Genomic DNA, 18,534 nt, shown 5'->3' with positions numbered 1-18,534 from the left:
GCACGAAAATCTTAAATATAACCATTCAAACTTGTTCTCTGAAAATACCCTTAAAAAGGTCCCCTGTCTCCCTGAATCTTTGAAATGCATTGATGTCTTTATTACCCATACATTTTCTGACCTATATATATATATATATATATATATATATATATATATATATATATTTTAGGGCTGGGCAAGTGAACGCGTTAATTTCGCGTTAATTCATTAGACTATTAACGGCGATATTTATTTTATCGCGCATTAACGCATGTTGCTCACATGCTTTCAGTGTCAGTCAGCACGCGCTGACTGCAGCGCGCTGTCACGGCAGCACTCTCCCGCTCCCCCTCCCCTCTCGTACACGGCTCAGCGGCGCCAGCCAATCAGCACGCAGGCTCAGCCTGGCCCGCCCACTCAGCTCTCACACAAACTTAATACACAAACAGCTGAGAGAGACCGCAGCAGCAAAAAAACATGAACAGGGGAAGTAGCACCGTTTGGCTTTATTTTAATACCGTAAATGAAATCAAGCTGTATGTTTTGTAAAAAGCCGGTTCATTTCAGTGGAAACACAACAAATTTATCTAAGCACGTGAAAAAACATGAAAACGTCGAGCCCCAGAAACGGAGAGAGGAGACGAAACTTCTCTCATTGCCCCGACAGACCCACAGACTGATGTCACTGAGGCGTTTCAGTCCTCCAGGGAACATCCAGGTAGATCAGTGGATGGATGGATGGATGGATGGATGTTACTGGAGCCCACACATAACATGTAATTAAGACCTTGAAAGAACCCAGTACATATATTAAAAAGTGTTATTTAAGATAAGATAACATTAGCTAATCCTTTTTTTATCCCACGACGGGGAAATTTATAGGATTAAAGCAACAGGCAGGTGCACACAACACAGACAAAATTACATAAGGATTGAAATATATAAGAGGTGGATTAGCGAAAAAACACTGAACATAACATTATTATTATTATCATTATTATTATTATTATTATTATTATTATTATTATTATTATTATTTAATTGTAATAATAAAATAAAAACCCAAAAGGTCAACAGTTTCATGATACATCAAGCTTAGGGACTGGCTAATATACAGCAGGTCAAAAAAGGCCATATTTTGGCTGCAGTGCTTGCTGTTCTCTTATGAAGAAAAGATCAACTAGTGCACTAAATTCAATAGATGGGTTGAAAATATCCAGTATAAAATAAGTGCTACAAATGTTACAACACTTTTGTTCATATGGCAGCAGAACATTAAAATAAAAGTGCTCTTTACACTACTTTTGAATTCATTCTTGGAGTTTGTAAATACAATGCGATTAATCGCGATTAATCAGGGCGATTAATCGCGATTAATCGCGATTTATCAGGGCGATTAATCGCGATTAAATATTTTAATCGTTGCCCAGCCCTAATATATATATATATATATATATATATATATATATATATATATATATATATATATATATATATATATATATATATATATTCACTTTCAATGGACACAAAAACCAAAAGGTAAAAGACAGAGAAAAGAAAGAGAAAAAGATGAGACAAATGCTAAAAGAAAATAGTACAAAATAACATCCTTGGAGAGACATATAAAAAGAAGAGCAAAACCAATCAATAACGTATCCCAGATACAAACAACCAATACCTTTAATAACGTCACTGTAAAATATGCAGTATTATTTAATACAAGATGTACTTAGTGACAGCCAAAGATAACTATAGGGTTTATCTGTATAGAGGAGTAAGCACCTGTGGGTGTTTGTGAGAGTGTGATGTATATGTAAGGTTTATCCATAAGAAAAATTATCCATGGTGGTTGTGAGGAGCCAAAGACCCACCCCCCAGAGCCCTGAGGTAAACACCGGAGAGTTGCCTGAAAGGTCCACCAGACCAGAGGAGACCAAGAAGGACCATAGCTGCACCCCCCCATCCCAGGGAAGAGCAGAGGAGAGCCCCAGGAAACTCCCCAGCAGCCACGGTGCCAACATGACAAAAAGACAAACACATAAAAACATGCACACAGTCACATTCACACGTTCCCACCCTAATGCCCCCACATGCAAACACTCATAAGCCCATACGAGAGAAAGTACTGTACATCCACCACACTCACCCACACATCGCATACTCCCAGGTCCAGGTACCGGTACCCCAGAGGGCCATCCAGTCCCGGGGGACCAAATGAAGTCTTAACTGAATGTACTGATGTGCGGTCCAGATATTTATCCCAGTGCATTATTTTTTGCCTTAAACATTTTTTTAAAGTCTTTCTTGCGTATACAATTAGAAAAACATTATTTGAGTTTTGTGTTCTGTTTTAATTATGATTTTTATTTCTAATAATTGATTCACTTTCTAAATTTGTATCGTTTATGTGTTAAGTTGAGTGTTAATGCCGCAAAGAAGAAGTGGGACGGAAGGTAAAGGCCACTCCTCCAGGAGGTGCTTCCTTCTTTCAGGCATTTCTGGGCCCGTTGAAAAACAACATGTTCCCATTAAAGCCGAGCGGGGCTCTCTGCAATCTACGCTGTTGGAAGCAGATACTCGCAGTCTTCTCAGAATGTAAGCACCCTCCTCTAACCACCAGGCCACTGCTAATGGATACAATTTTACATTTTCATCTGCAATGATGACCCGGAGCAGGGTGGGTGGCTCTCCATTTCTCAAGCTCAGGTCCTCTACCAGAGGCCTGGGAGCTTGAGGGTTGTTCGCTGGATCTCACAGTAGCTGCGTCAATCGTCGCCATTTTGCTTTCTGCTCGCTCCGCAGCACTACTGGCAGGTGGCACATTATTATTTGTCTGCTTATCACACAGGGCGCTAAGTTAAGGCTCAGAAAGGACTAAGTAAATACTATCAGGATGAACGCTAAATTGTTATATTTAAAGATGAATATATGTTGTTTTTTTTGGGGGGGGGGGGTTCTTTTTATGGGAAAACACCCAACTAGGCCCTTTTAAATAGTTGAACAAAGCACATCACTTCCTACATATGACAGTGTGAAGGTTAAATGTCTAAAATGAAAAGCTGAAAATATTGTTGTAGGCTCTCAGTTAGCAAATATGCTTTTTGCAGAGCTATTAAAATTATTTCAGCAACGGTTTTTCTATTTATTTTTTTGAATTATTGCTTGAAACGTTCATAACAGGCCTAATGAATCAGAGTTCATTGTCTGAAACACCAAACAGAGCTGCTTTTTTATTTGACAACCTCCTGAATTGCAAAACACGTTGAATTCTACATTTCATTTTGTTGTTTCAGTCAATCCACTTTAATGAGGTGTATGGAAAACGCCAGAAGGTTCCGATCTGATCCGGCAGGAGAACACACCGAAGAACAGACACGTTTATCATTTACATTTTTCAGATTTTACTTCACATGTGAGTGGCAGTTATCTTCAGGTCATGCCTGAATGAATCTGGCGTCTTGTAACCACCTATCTTCTCGAACCGCGCAATCTTTTATCTTCGTCTTGGCCCACGTTTGGGTCTTTGCACGTGATGTGTGACCTTGTAAGCACACAGCGGAGAGGGAACTGTGCAGACAGCTCCTGCTATGACAGATGTGTCAAACAGGGCTGTTTCAAACTAACAATTTCACGCTGCTTTGAAAGAACAAGCTAGAAGGTTGCCAGATCTCTGTACCAGAAAATCTCCTTTGCATGCAGGATCTTACCTCCATTTCTTGGACGATATCCTGATATCTTTGTGTTTGGATTTGCTGTTTCACACACTGTTGGCATCTTGGTATGTTGCCCGTAAATGCTAATCCAGAGATGAATATCATTAACAGTTCATAACATAAGTTTTTTGTATATATTTTTTTTTACCTAAAGAATACTGTCTTGTTATGTGTCGGATTTAAAAGAATTGGTTTTATACAGTTCATGCTGATGGACAGACTCAACAGGTATGTCTTTTTAAGGCCATTTCATTTGAATCCTTTAATTTCTGCAGCATCTAAAAGTCTGTCTGTATTAAGCTCAGCAACAAACAACTTTTTTCAAGTTGGCGATGAATGTTTTAGCATGAAGGCTTTATGAATTGGAACCTATCATGTCACTACAACATCTATAAACAGAAAAAAAAAAAAACATGGAACCAGTCTGTCAATAAAAAGGCTTGTTAAAAACCAGGAAGTATCAAACAGGCCCACATCTTGCCCATCTGGTTCCAATAATGGCTTCACCATTGGAAAATATATCTCAGATGTGGATTTTACTTTTTAATCATTACTTCAGCTTCCTTTAAAAGAGTCCCAGAAAATCCAGGGCAGAGCTCCAGATCTGTGCAATTAAGAGGTGAACTAAAAGAAAGCGTCCTGTTGCATTCATCGTTTTACTGAAAAACCACAGGCTGTTGGTGACTGTTCTGAGTTTATTGTTTCCATATCACTTACTAGGAAAGGATTCAGTTTTCTTTGAGTTGCTCTGTTCTTTCAAAGAAAACTTATTTGAGGCAGGGAGATAAGAGACAAGAAAGTTAGCAACTTTCAATTCAGACTAATTGTTTTAGTTTATACTTCAGCTTATATACTGTTAATTCTTAACTGACGGTTCTGAGCTGACCTATTGTATGTCCCGTTGTGATTCCTGGTATCGACTAGGGGATCCAAGCCAGGCATTTTTCAATGAACAATATTGGAATCTCTCTCGGATACTTGCTTTTTCACCAACTTTTACATACTGTCCCCAGAAAGCCAAGCAGATGTGTTTTAGCCAGACAGTTTTTCAAAAACTGTTGATTACTTTCATGCATACAGTTTATTAAACTTGATTATTATAAATTGAGCATATTGTTTTTTTTTTTATAAAACAAATCTGGGATTTTCTTAACAATCTAAAACTATTTAATTCGTTATAGACTTGTTGCAGACAGAATTAATTGCCATTTAACTGCACACTCACAATTCACATTTCAGCAAACTTTTGTTGCTAGTCTCCACGTAAAAAAAGAAGACAAAAGAGAAACATTATCAATGTAAGTATGTGTCATTTGTCAGGAATGTAGAGCAAACCAAAAAGATACAAAATAAAAAAGATTTTATGTACAGATAAGTTATGTACAAGAACATGTGGGTAGTGCAAGGGTATGTGCCAACAGGATGTAATGGAACAATGAAACGACCATAAGATGAGGCAGAGGTTATATAAAAGAACAGAAACAAATCAAAATGTTGTGGCATTTGTCAGGAATGCAGCATTAAACAATAAAATAAGCATTTCATATGGTGGATGGCACGACAGCACAGGCCAGTGAGGTGTTAAGTATGTCTGTGAGCATGTGGGTCGGCACAGTCTTTGAGCACCCGTCCCGGGTTGTTGTCGGGGTCTGCTGCTTTCATTGAGATTTCTCAATGTCTTCTTGACATCAGCTGTCTCAAAGCTGAGTGTCTGTTCCGTTCATCTGGGTGATTTATGCATTTCCTCACAGGAGTATTGTTGAGAGCTTCAAACCGACTAAAGTAATTATTGAGTATTTTGAGAAAGTCTGTGTTGTCCTCACAGGGTAAAGGAGCAGCCTTCTAGTCTGTGATGGTCTGGATGCCTTGCCACAGTTATGTTTATATAGAAAGAGAAACTGCTCCAGACACTTGTCTTACTTGTTATGACTGTCTTGCATTGTCCTTAGATATCCCAGCTGTCTAGGGAGTCAGCGTGGAGCTCTACCAGGAAAAAAAAAAAAAAAAAAAAAAAAACATATAAGATGTTCCAAGAAAATCTCTATGCAGAAGAATATGTTTTTCTGTATGTTTTGTGTGCAAGCAATGAACTGGAATGTTTCCAAGTCCAAGTTAGGTCTCTCCCCAAATTCAGAGTCAAGTCAAATTAAATAAATAGACGGAAGGACGGACGGACGGACGGACGGACGGACGGACGGACGGACGGATAGATATATAGATAGATAGATAGATAGATAGATAGATAGATAGATAGATAGATAGATAGATAGATAGATAGATAGATAGTTAATCTATCTTATTATAGCTTTATTGTCCCATAAAGGAAAATTTGGTTCCACAGACTGACATGTCAAGTTATCATTGAGATTTAACACCCTTAGCAATCACAGAGCAAGGACACAACAAACTGCAAAATAAATCAATGACGCAGCTTGTTTACAACAGCTCCTTTTTGAATGAGCCCTGTTATATTAGTATTATTATTATATCATCACAACAAGAACAGCTTTTTCCCATCTGCTACCGGTCTTATGAACAAGGCCAAGAGCCGCCTGTGACTCTGGACACTGTCTCTCTCCCCCAATCAGGACTTACAAGCTTCTGCGTTACATTAACGCACAGTCTGCTGAGTGTATATTACTTCTGTATATATATTGATTTTATTAAATTTTACTTTATTTTATTGTATTCTTATTTCTGTCTGCACTATCATCTCTAAGTCAAATTCCTTGTATGTGCAAACCTACTTGGTGATTAAACTTGATTCTGATTCTGATTCAACATTTAATAACTATCTTTCAAGCATTTAATATTTATTAACTGTTATTTTTGATCAAATGTAATATTTACCCCATTAGAAATATATATAAAGAGGCATTTATGCTTTAAGAAAAATAAAAGAAAGACATTGAAATCTCTTATTGTTGAATTTCTGAATGAATAAAAAAAAGTCCTTTTTATTTCTAATGGTTAAATTAACTCTTGTTTGTCCATTTCTTCAATTATTACATATCTCCATTATTACATATTGCACTAAATTGGGCTTGGGGGTTTCTTTACTGCTCGATCTTAGATGGAGAGTTTATAATAATATTGAAAAAACATTTTCTAAATTCACATTTGAAAAATTTGTTCTCAGTTGGAAGTGATGGAAAATCTGAAATATTATAATTTTTAAAATAAAAAAAGAATTTATTACCCCACAATTAAATATTAATAACTTGTAATCCTTGTTGCGAATAATTTTCCCAGCTGATGGGCAAAAAAACAGCATCTTTTTATCAAGGTGTCAGTCCTTAGACACAAGACCTTAGATACCTTATTGATTAAAAACAGCTACATTTCTAAACCGCCAAGTGTTCCAACGAGCACAGCTGGAGCCCAAAACCTGGAAGTGGAGAGAGCATCCTTACACCATGACCAGATGCAGGAATTCAGACACAGAAGTGAAAAGGGTTATCAGCAGAAGTTTCCAAGAACAATGGACTTGTTGAGAGCTTTGAAAATGCCTGTAAATAGCAGGTATACTTGTTTCTTTCAAGTAACAAGTGTCATGATTTTGGTACTATTACATGGTCTGTTCACCCTTTTCACACCTGTTGTTACTCCGCCCTGTTCTCATTACTGCTCACCTGTTCCACCTGCGTTTGACAGTATATATTCACCCTTCAGACAAGACAGCAGTGCCAGTTTATTTCGTCCTAGCGATTTATCTATTCCAGCGTTTTGTATTCTGATTACCTGTTCCTGACCTGTTCTGTTCCTTGACCTCCGAGTTTGCCTGTTCCTTCCTAATCCGTTTGCCTGCTTCTAGACGCCCGCCTGACTTGATATCCTGCTTGATCTCTTATTACCAGTGTACCGATCTCTGGACTGTGACCCGACTTCGCTCTGGATTATCCCTTGGTACCTCATCGGTTTTCTGACCTCCTGTTACCGACCATTGACCACATTCCGGACATCGGCTCCTGCTCAACCCCTTTGGATTTTCCTGCTCCCAATTGCCTACACGGTTTTGACCTTAGCCTGTCCTCGGACCACCGCTACACCAGAACTGAACATAAGACCGGAGTGTCCCGCTGAGATCACCGGCGCCGTCCGCTCAGTTGTTCACAATAAACTGTTTGTTCGTCCTGAATACTGGGTCCTTCTGTTCTGAGTTCTGACAGCATAAACTGGCCATAAACATGGATCCATCGGCGGACAAACAGTGGCGCTCAGGGGTAGAGAATTCGATTTCACAGCTCGAAGTGGGGGTAAGCGAAATTCTCTCCCATCTTCGCAAGCAGGCAACCCCCGCTCCTACCCTTCCGCCTACGTCAGCCTCCGCAGCTGTGTCACCAGTTGTCAGGCAGACTTTTCATGAGCCGCACCTCTCACCTCCAGAATCCGATCAATGCAGAGCGTTTCTCACCCAGTGTGAGATCCAGTTCCAACTCCAGCCATCTGTTTATCCCTCTGATCATTCGATGGTAGCATTTGTTACTTCCTTATTGGCAGGAAGGGCAAAATATGGGGAACATCTGTATGGCAAAACAACCCTGGTCTCTGCTATTCTTACTGGGCATTTATGCCAGAACTGGTTCGGGTTTTTTGCCCAGCTCTCCCCAGTCGGGAGGCTTCAAGAGGACTTTATGCTCTCAGGCAGGGTGGTAGATCAGTCGCAGAATATGTCATTGACTTCCATTTACTTTCTGCGGAAAGTACTTGGAATGAGGAGGCTCTCATGGACGCTTTCAACCGGGGTTTAAATGAAGGAGTAAAGGATGTACTGTCAACCCGCGAGTTCCCGCAGACCTTGAAACAGCTGGAGGAATTGGCTATGCAGATCGATCTTCGGTTGACTGAACGTCGCAGAGAAAGGGGAGTGTGGGCATCTACTTATCCTCGACCGGCTTCATATGTACCTGCGGTGGTTCCTGCTCCTGACCGTACACCAGACCCCGAGCCGATGCAACTGGGGCGGACCCGTCTGACGCCAGAGGAGAGAAGCACACGTCATCAGCTGAACCTTTGTCTCTACTGTGGTGGTGTGGGACATCGTGTCAGGTCGTGTCCGATAAGAGGTACAGGCTCATTAGAGCAGAGGAGTACTCTACTGAGTCACACCAAACTTGCCGTCTCCCCAGATCTTTTCTTTCCAGTGATTCTCGGGGTCGATTCCAGAACTCACACACTGTCTGCATTAATGGACTCAGGTTCGGACACCAAGTTTATGGACGAAGGGTTGGCTAGGCGACTGGGAATAAGGCTTTTTCCGCCGCCAGATTCCCATAAGGTGATAGCCTTAGATGGCCACCAAATTAGTTGTTCCTCTCTCATTTCGGAACCTGTTGAGCTGGTGGTGGGGGGTAATCATTGTGAGGAATTATCATTTGTGATAATTGATTATCCCCAGGTTCCTATTGTTCTAGGTTATACTTGGCTAAGGAAACACAATCCTCACATTGACTGGCAAAATGCTGAGGTCTTAGGTTGGGCTACCTCCTGTTCAGATTCGTGTTTACGTTCTGCCCGGCCTGTACAATCAGCAGTCAATGAGGTGGACCTGTCAAGAGTTCCTACAGAGTATCATGACCTCATGAAGGTTTTCAATAAGTGCAGAGCCACTGCATTACCTCCACATCGGCCATTTGACTGTGGCATTGACTTGTTGCCGGGAACTACGCCACCTAGGGGACGGTTATACTCTTTATCGGGCCCTGAATCCCAGGCGATGCAAGATTACATTTCCAACTCCCTTAAAGCAGGGATTATTTGCCCTTCTTCTTCTCCAGCTGGTGCCAGATTCTTTTTTGTGGGGAAGAAGGACGGTTCACTCAGACCATGCATTGACTACAGAGGTCTTACTGAGATAACGATAAAGAATTGTTACCCCATCCCCTTGATGAACTCAGCTTTTGACCAGATTCAGGGAGCAAAGGTGTTCCCAAAGTTAGATCTACGCAACGCATACCATTTGGTGCGCATTCGAGAGGGAGATGAATGGAAGACGGCATTCAACACCCCCACAGGACATTATGAATATCTTGTTATGCCCTTTGGTCTGACTAATGCTCCTGCTGTGTTCCAACATCTTGTAAACGAGATACTCAGGGACATGGTCGGACATTTTGTGTTTGTTTATTTAGATGATATCATTATTTACTCCTGTGATATGGAGTTCCATAAAATGCATGTCAGATCTGTCCTGTTGAGCCTTCTGCAGAACCAGCTTTTTGTGAAGGCAGAGAAATGTGAATTTCATGTATCCACTATGTCTTTTCTAGGCTTTGTGGTGTCCCCGAACCACATAGCTAAGGATTCGTCTAAAGTAAGCGCAGTTACTGACTGGCTCCTTCCTAAGGATAGAAAGCAATTGCAGAGATTTTTGGGGTTTGCAAACTTCTATCGAAGATTCATACGGAATTACAGTCAGATAGCTGCACCTCTACATGCTCTCACATCCTCCAAGCTAAGATTCTGTTGGAATGAACAGGCAGACCTAGCTTTTCAGAGACTTAAGAATTAGTTTACTTCAGCATCTGTTCTGGTTTCCCCTTGACCCAGAGAGACAGTTTAACGTGGAGGTGGATGCATCTAGTACCGGGGTTGGGGCTGTTCTCAGTCAGGAGCCCAAGGACGGCAAGATGCACCCCTGTGCGTTTTTTTCTAAGGGACTAACAAGCGCAGAGAGGAACTGTGACGTGGGGGATCGGGAACTGCTAGCGGTTAAGCTAGCTCTGGAAGAATGGAGACATTGGCTGGAGGGGTCCAAGGTTCCCTTTTTGGTTTGGACGGACCATAAGAACTTAGAGTACCTTAAGACTGCTAAAAGACTTAACCCTAGACAAGCAAGATGGGCTCTCTTCTTCGGACGTTCCAATTTTTCTCTGTCTTACAGACCCGGGACTAAGAATGTAAAGCCTGATGCATTGTCCAGGGTGTTCGAGGCGTTAGAGGGGCCGTCTGTAACCACCAGCCCCCAGAAACCTGTCCTAAGGATCACCTGTTTGTTCCTGACTCTTTGAGAAAGTGGGTACTAGAGTTCTGCCATGGGTCCCGCTTGTTTTGTCATCCTGGTGTTACTAAGACTATGGGTATTATTCGGACACAATTCTGGTGGCCTTCTCTGTCTGCTGATGTGCGGGAGTTTGTAGCAGCATGTTCTCATTGCAATCAGGCTAAAACATCCAGAAGACCCCCATTCGGTTTACTACGACCCTTACCCATTCCATCTCGGCCTTGGTCTAATATTGCTATGGACTTCATCACCGGTTTACCCCGTTCAGAAGGTAACACAGTTATACTAACAATCATTGACAGATTCTCCAAGATGGTCCATTTGGTTCCGCTGCCCAAACTCCCATCCGCTAAGGAGATAGGGGAGATTCTGGCCCGTGAGGTCTTCCGCCTCCATGGTCTTCTGACGGACATAGTCTCCGACAGAGGTCCTCAGTTCGTGGCGCGTTACTGGAAGGAGTTCTGTGCCATGCTGGGGATCTCTGTTAGCCTGTCGTCGGGTTTCCACCCCCAGACAGATGGGCAGACAGAGAGGGCCAATCAGGAGGTAGAGACCAAACTACAGTTGTTGTGTGGGTCAGATCCTACTAAGTGGTCAAACCAACTCTCATGGATCGAACATGCCTTGAATTCCACTCCTTCTAGCACCACTGGGCTCTCTCTGTTTTATGTTGTTTTCGGTTTTCAGCCACCGGTGTTCACCATCCAGGAGAGGGATTCAAAGGTTCCATCAGGCCGATTGTCAGCTATGAGGTGCCAGCGAGCCTGGAGGAGAACTCGAAGAGCTATTAGGAACTCATTGGATAGTCAATCCAAGGCTGCTAACCACCACAGGGTTCCGGCACCTGAATATCGGGAGGGTCAAAAGGTGTGGCTGTCCACCAAGGATTTGCCTCTGAGGGTGGAGAGCAGGAAACTGGCACCTCGGTTCATCGGGCCGTTCCCCATTGCTAAGGTGGTAAACCCGGTGGCTGTCCGCCTCCAGCTTCCTAGCACAATGAGAATTCACCCTACTTTTCATGTGTCCCGGGTCAAACCTGTTGTGATTTCTAGATTCTGGTATCCGCCCTTAGGGAGGAGGTTCTGTCATGATTTTGGTACTGTTACCTGGTCTGTTCACCCATTTCACACCTGTTGTTACTCCGCCCTGTTCTCATTACTGCTCACCTGTTCCACCTGCGTTTGACAGTATATATTCACCCTTCAGACAAGACAGCAGTTCCAGTTTATATCGTCCTAGCGATTGATCTATTCTAGCGTTTTGTATTCTGATTACCTGTTCCTGACCTGTTCTGTTCCTTGACCTCCGAGTTAGCCTGTTCCTTCCTAATCCGTTTGCCTGCTTCTAGACGCCCGCCCGACTTGATATCCTGCTTGATCTCTTATTACCCGTGTACCAATCTCTGGACTGTGACCCGACTTCGCTCTGGATTATCCCTTGGTACTTCATCGGCTTTCTGACCTCCTGTTACCGACCATTGACCACATTCCGGACATCGGCTCCTGCTCAACCCCTTTGGATTTTCCTGCTCCCGATTGCCTACATGGTTTTGACCTTAGCCTGTCCTCGGACCACCGCTACACCAGAACTGAACATAAGACCAGAGGTTCCCACTGAGATCACCGGCGCCGTCCGCTCAGTTGTTCACAATAAACTGTTTGTTCGTCCTGAATACTGGGTCCTTCTGTTCTGAGTTCTGACAACAAGTAAACCAAGTAAAACACTCCAGCATCCTGGTCTCTATGCACCCTCACCTACATTTAGCCATGCTTGTGAAATACTGGGAGAATAAGAACTTCAAATGAACAGTGTGAGTTGAATAAGTTCCGATAAGGACATTTTATTATTATAATCAGTAGTTCCAGACTTTAAAGGGCTAGAAATTGTAATAAAATATTGTTTTATTCCTTCACTATACATTCAAATTATTCTTTTTGTAGATCTTTAGGGGTTTTAAATTTGAGGACCCTATATTTTCAGTTCCTGTTGCTGTAAAATAATCCTTAGTGTTTATTGATATAACTATATACTGTTTTATGCTGCTCTGTCAGAGGCCCGTGCTGTAAAAGGGTCATTTCAGAGTATTTTGTCCTTGGAGTCCCAGTCAGCCATGGGGTGTACCGTCCCAGATCGGGAGCATGTACACAAATCACATTTAAATGTAGAAATAAAATCAGTTCCTGAGGCCACATATTGCGAAATGTCCCCTCTTTAACACAGGCTGGAGACACTTTTGACATTTCAAAATACACCACTGGCTTTACTGGAGCTTCCTCTGTGTGTGTCATCGCATAAATTTCAAGCCTTTGAAACCTAGAAGTGTGTTTTTCCCTCTGTGGTTGACTCTCTGCCACAGAGCTCTTAGTTAATGTCTGTGGCTTGTCTGCAGAATAGAGCAGGAGGGATGAGTCGACACAGGCATCACAGACCAGAGTCCTATGGAATCCTGGGATCGTAGTAAAAAATGGCACAATATTCCCATCAATCTCTTTTACTCGACTTCAAGCTGTTTGATGTCGGTAGTACAACTTGAAGCATGCAATTATGACATGAACACTCATCAAAATCCAGACAGCAGGGAAAACGAAACAGAGGAACAATTGTTTTCGTGTTCGCAATCGTCCACGAGAGAGCCGAAGGTGTGTGAGTTTAGTGTGTTTGGTGTGAGCCACATGTGGGCAGCAGCCACATGTTTCTGAATAATAGCCATTAGTTTTAAGAGGGTGATGTCATTGGAGGTGCGTTCGTTGTTCCAGTAACCATATTCGCCCCGTTCTGGATCCGAACCCCCCAAAATAATTCCTGCAAATGCTTGATTCTTGTTCCTCACTAAGGGAGGTTAGCAGTTACCAAGCAGTGATTGGAGAGTCTGTGGCTTTAGCCCAATCGGAAAAATCTTAAAATCAAATCAGGAATTTGTAGCATTAAAGGGTCTAACTCAGGACAGATGTGATGCTTATTTGATTCCTTCCAGCTCTACTTTACAGCTTTCAGCAAGCTGTTAAACCTCTTGCCCCTCAGACACCCCTAACTGAAGCTCATCCTCTGCTTGTGGACGGAGCTGAGGACATAAGATACTCCTCTGCATACACTTCTGCAGTGCTGGTGCCAACATGGCGCTTCGGTTTGGGCAATCTTCAACCATGCGTGACCAGCCAAACAATGTAAACTGTGGTGTGAAAAATGAGGATTTATTATTGTCATTAAAACCAGTAAAGGCCTGTCAGAAATACCCACAGAAGGCAAGGCGAGTTTGTTTGTATAGCACATGTCAGTACAAAGACAATGCAAAGTGCTTTACATTATTAAAATATAGTAAAATAAAAACACAATAAAAGTGTGTTGGAATAAAATGTAAAAAATAAAATAAATAAAATAAACCATGGTAAAATGGAAACTAAAACCAAATATTAAAAACAGTTGGACTACAAACTTGAACAAATGATGTTTCAGTAAAAAAGTTTAACTAGAACAGTCAGAGGCAGTCCTAAACAAATGTGTTTTTAATCTTGATTTAAAGGAACTCAGGCTTTCAGCACTTTTACAGTTTTCTGGGAGTTTGTTGGATCAACTTTTGATTCTTAGATCATGTTGAATGACTGATTCTTCAATACAATTGTCTGCTGTTGCAGTTGCTTGCTTAACTATTCACACCCCTTAAAGCTTTCGATATTTGATAAAACTGAAGGAAAAGGAATCAACATTTACCTTTTTTAAACAAATAGTTAGGATGATGTGCTTACAGGACAGCCATTAGTTGTGCACGCCACAAACCTGGTCTGTATGCAATAGCGGTAGGAAGAAAGCCATTTCTGGGAGAAAGTCAAGTCAGTCCTGCGTTCAGTTGGCCACAAACACATAGAGGAGACACAGAACATTTGCAGAAGAAGGTGCTCTGTTCTGCTGAGACCAAAATTAATGTTTGGACTACATGCAAAATGCTATGTCTATCAATAAAATTAAAAAATATTGCCCTGATTGCAGTGACAGAATAGACTTTTGTACCCAGGGTGTCCAGAGGGTGGACAAACAGTTAATGAGAAGATAAATGGGCTGAGGTTGACCTTCCAGGAGGACAGTGACCCAAAACAGCCAGAGCTACAATGGAAAGGTTTAGATCTGGGACAGACACCTCCAGTCATCAAAAGCTTGTATCCCGCCTGTGTTCTGCATGTTTTCAAGGTTCCTCTGGTTCGGCAGACCTGAATCAAACAAGGCCTCTGCGGAACCTAATGACTAACGCTAAGGAGACTTCTTGGAGCAAAGACACACAAAGGACTGGAGTTGACCACCTCTGGTTTAGATCAAGTACTTAAATGGTTTTGAATGGCCCAGTCAAAGCCAAGACCTAAACCAAATCAGAAAACTGTGGTGAGACTCAAAAAGGAATGTTCACATCCAATCTGACTGAGCTTGAGTTATTTAGCAAAGAATGGATGAAAATGTTCAGTTTCTAGACATGCCAGCTTGTAGAGGCATATATTACTCCATGAGCCTTGCAGCTGTAATTGCAGCGAATAGTGGTACCTCAAAGTGTTCCCTTTGAAGGACTTACTACAATGCACACCAGGCTTTATAGAAATGTTTAAGGTGTATGAATATTTTTAAAAGACATTATACTGAAGGACTTTAAGTATATTCAGACAGTAAAACCTTGCATAATGGGGGATTTTTTTCTCTCTAATACTTTCAAATAATTAGAACAGAAAAGCCTACATTCTCAGGTGAATTTCATCAGTTGTTCGCCCAGAAACACACAACCAGCTCTTACCCAGGAAATCATTTGGAAAAAAAGGAGGGGTAAACCCAGTCTGAACTGGCTTTGACCACCTCTTGCAATGGGTTTACTCATTCCTCAGACTGGAAACTTCTTTCTGGGAGAATTAGCGACGTTCCAAACATTATGGATTGTTAAACTTTTCTTTTTTTTCCCCACAAAAAAGGTGGAGTGGACTGATGTGCAATGTCTATAGAGGAAGGTGCAAATTGGGATTTAAACACTGTGAGTGTGCAGTCATACGACCAAACTAGGGCAACAGAATAAAGCAACACTGCAATCTGCAACTTTGTCAGCAATCGTGCTGGATGTGTGATGTAGTGGCTGTCATCTTGTCAAGACATCATTTGTTCAGCAACAAGTTTTCACCTAAAACAGCTACACGTTTCTTCATCTCAACCGAATGGACCAGGGGAAGAAAAAAAACACAAACAGGTGGTAATATAATTCAAATTATCTTCCAAAAGCTCCCACGTCCTCTCAGATGAACAGTTGGTGCTCACAGCTTTACGGTCAACATCCTGTTCTCATTCAACACAGCAGGATGCAACGCAGAGACCCGATCCACTGAGATACGAGCAGAGTGTGCAACCAGGCAAATACCGCTGAAACCAGAGCCAGGTAATAAAGAGTTTGAAGCAGGAACAGAAGAAAACCTTCAACCATGAATATGCACTCCTCAGTGCTGTCTGGGCCTTTCAATCTGTTGAAGAGCTCTCGGTGTGGTGTTTAATCAAGTACACTCACAAATATAGACCTACATCTAACAGATGACAAACTAAAGATGCACCTAATGCATTAGCTCATTGTGTAATATTACTTAGAGCACAGCTCTATAGCTCTACCTTATGACTAAGTGTCAGAAAAGTGGCTTTTTATGCATAACAAGAACAGCATTGAAGCAAAGACTCAGAGTTCATCTAAGAATTGAGTACCCAAATATGACAAAGCTGCACACATTTATAGAAACTTAACAAGAATAGACTTTTTTTTTTTAGGTTGCATCTGCAGACCTTACCTCAATAGGAGAGACCCATTTAATACACAGCACGATAAACCACACTCGCTTTAAAGATCATTCAGTCACATTAAGTGATATAAAAATGTTCTGCCTCAAAAGGAAAAATATGTTTTAGAAGTGGTGTAGCCAGGATTACAAGGCATTAGTGAGCAGCTAAGACATGCGTCATGCTACATCAAAGCCGTGCATCTTGGCCCACCACATCTTAAAATCAAAGGTCGTTTTAGTATCCTGAACAAAGTCAGCGAGAGGAAGGGTTTTATGAAAATGCAGCCGTTACTAGAGTTGAAAAAACAGTTAGAGAGGCACATCAATGGAGCCACCCATGCAAAAACCTGCCTGACAAAGGTATAACCTGTGGCCGCATGCATCAGGGCCAAAGCTTCGTCCCACTGGCCTCGCTATAGCAACTTTACCATTCTTACATTAAGAAGTGGAGTCATGCCAAGAAATGCCCATTTGGCAAAGAATTCAAAGTCCAGCTATAGCTTATGATCTCCTACAGCTCAGATATTCAAAGTTTCCCCACATTTCCAAAGCTGGATGTGCTGTGTTAGAGACCAGTATTTTGCGACCAATCAGAAAGGCCAGGAGTACACAAAGTCTGTAAGGTGAACTGGCTGTTGAATGCTAGGACCTTAGCTGGAAAGTGTTTATAAACCTTTTTACAAGCCACAGGTCTTGAGGCTCTATTCCAGTTTTATTATGTCTGGGTTAGACAAAGGTAATCTATTCATATCTCCACCCTTGGAACATGCATTATATTTGAAACCTTGATGTCTTTGAGTTGGTTGTCAAGTTTTATTTTATTTTGTTTGTTTTTTTTGCAGATAACCTTTCTCATCAAAATTCTTTCCAGATGAAAAAAGCTAAAAAGAATGAGTAGCCTTATTTTCTTGAAGTGTGAGATGACAGCATCAAAGCACCAGAAACAAGAAAGCTTCATATTTCTAATGAAAAGAAAAAGAATGTGAAACCAAACACTCATATAAAAATGTCTTTAACTGATTGATGATTATAATAGATTCAACAATAAAAAAACTAAAAAAAAAAAACTAGCCAGGCTGTGATGTAGAAAATCACTGTGAGTGGTTATTTATGTGGTGGCAACATATAAGGGTTCTGAGTGGGGTTACGCTAATGACAGTGTATCCGTAATGTGAAGCCAAACACACCAATGTGACTCAAGAACCAAGAATTTAAAGCTGGCTATGAACCCATCAGTGTGGTGCTGCTTTGGTGCTCTAAGTACATCACTGCAATGCTCCTGGTGGTAAGGCTTCACCATCAGCTCCTGGAGGTTCTCTCACTACAACAAAGAGGTTCAACATTCACTCACCACATGACTGGACCAATCCATCCACACCATCATGCCTAAATGAATACCACCCTATTCTCAGGCTTATTGCTCACAGGAAGAGGTGCTTGGCTCTGGAGGTGGTCTTCCAGCTGAAGAGAAGGACACACGTCTCTAAACAGCGTCCAGGCTAAGCCCTGGTTAGGAGACAGTCACATAAACAAACTAGTGGAGACATGACATTCAGATTTGTAACACCATGCACACGCACACCAGCACGCAATTCTACTGTATGGATCACAACTGTGCCTGCAGGTTTGACTACCAGGTTCCGCCTCAAGTTCTGCCCTCTACACGCCCACATTAAACCAGAAATGTTCAATCGAAAGCACCTCACGGATGTTAATGTGTGTTAGAAATGGGTCAGATGATCGCTTTTGTTTTTCATGGTGAAATGGCAGCCACGGGGAAAAAAAATGAACAAACTGTGAAATAGAAATCTCAGAGAGTTTATTAAATGTGAAAATCAGAGGGAAAAGCACAGATGTTGCCCACATTAAATTAACTTGGTAAAAAGTTAACTGTTTTGAACATCGGATAAAAGCCGTACCACGCGTGTTGAAATTCCTCTGAGGCTGTTCATTCAGATCAACATTCTGAGGAGGCAAGGAGACCAGGAAGAATGAGAGGTTTCCCCCACGATGATAAATACCCCCCACAAAACAAAACAAAGAGAAA

General features: G+C 41.7%; 1 protein-coding gene across 1 annotated transcript in view; it reads left to right on the top strand.

Annotated features, from left to right (window-relative positions):
* Positions 1–11,013: 11,013 nt before the first annotated feature.
* Positions 11,014–18,534, top strand: part of LOC118565087 — a 41,099-nt gene continuing 33,578 nt past the window's right edge. The window contains exons 1-2 of the mRNA XM_036144728.1: positions 11,014–11,247; positions 11,389–11,658. Coding sequence (XP_036000621.1) covers positions 11,014–11,247; positions 11,389–11,658 — 504 coding nt within the window. The remainder of the gene's footprint in view (positions 11,248–11,388; positions 11,659–18,534) is intronic.

This window comes from Fundulus heteroclitus, chromosome 12, assembly GCF_011125445.2.
Source record: "Fundulus heteroclitus isolate FHET01 chromosome 12, MU-UCD_Fhet_4.1, whole genome shotgun sequence".
Taxonomy (NCBI): Eukaryota; Metazoa; Chordata; class Actinopteri; order Cyprinodontiformes; family Fundulidae; genus Fundulus; species Fundulus heteroclitus.
This window is presented reverse-complemented; position numbering and strand designations above follow the sequence as displayed.